Genomic DNA, 1,046 nt, shown 5'->3' with positions numbered 1-1,046 from the left:
TTCTCCACCTCCTCAGTGACTCCAAGTACTCACACAGTCATCACCCCGACCCACGCACAGGTGTCCACTTCTGCCTACATCCACTCAACACCAACAGGCACCATTCCTCCACCTACAACGGTCAAGGCCACAGGCACAGTGTCCACTCACACAGCACCCCCAATGACAGCAACCACAAGCGGGACCAGCCAAACCCCGAGCTCATTCAGCACAGCCAAAACCTCTACATCCCGACACACACATGCTTCTTCGACACTCCATACTGAAGTCACTCCAACTTTTACCACCATCACCCCCAACCCCACCAGTAGAATAACCGGCACCCCTGTGGCCCACACCACCTCAGCCACCAGCAGCGAGCCACCTACACCCTTCACCACACACTCCCCAGCTACAGGGAGCAACCCCATCTCTTCCACAGGTCCCATGACTGCAACATCCTTCAAGACGACCACTACCTATCCAACCACATCACAACCTCAGACCACACTTTCCACTCATGTTCCACCTTTCTCCACCTCCTTGGTGACTCCAACTACTCACACTGTCATCACCCCTACCCACACACAGATGTCGACTTCCTCCTCCATCCACTCAGTGCCAATAGGGACCATTCCTCCACCAACAACGGTCAAGGTCACAGGGTCCACCCACACAGCCCCACCGACGACAGCAAACACCAGTGGGACCAGCCAAGCACACAGCTCATTCAGCACAGCCAAAACCTCTACACCTCTACATTCACACACTTCCTCCACACACCATCCTCAAGTCACCCCAACTTCTACCACCATCACCCCCAATCCTACCAGTACAGGAACTGGCACCCCTGTGGCCCACACCACCTCAGCCACCAGCAGCAGGCTACCCACACCCTTCACCACACACTCCCCACCTACAGGGAGCATTCCTATCTCTTCCACAGGTCCTATCACTGCAACATCTTTCCAGACCACCACTACCTATCCAACCCCATCACACCCTCAGACCACACTTCCCACTCACGTTCCACCTTTCTCCACCTCCTTGGTGACTCCAACTACTCA

At 55.4% G+C, this 1,046-nt stretch overlaps 1 protein-coding gene across 1 annotated transcript; it reads left to right on the top strand.

The window, feature by feature from the left end:
* Window positions 1-3: 3 nt before the first annotated feature.
* LOC112616966 (mucin-6-like) lies at window positions 4-1,038 on the top strand (the record flags this gene model as incomplete). The annotated part of the gene is made up of 1 exon (XM_025373710.1): window positions 4-1,038. A coding segment is annotated over one exon (1,035 nt), but the record flags the coding sequence as incomplete, so codon positions are not given.
* Window positions 1,039-1,046: the final 8 nt, after the last annotated feature.

This window comes from Theropithecus gelada, unplaced genomic scaffold (genome assembly GCF_003255815.1).
Source record: "Theropithecus gelada isolate Dixy unplaced genomic scaffold, Tgel_1.0 HiC_scaffold_15061, whole genome shotgun sequence".
Lineage (NCBI taxonomy): Eukaryota > Metazoa > Chordata > Mammalia > Primates > Cercopithecidae > Theropithecus > Theropithecus gelada.
Note: the sequence above shows the minus strand (reverse complement) of the source record. Positions and strands in the feature narration are given on the sequence as shown.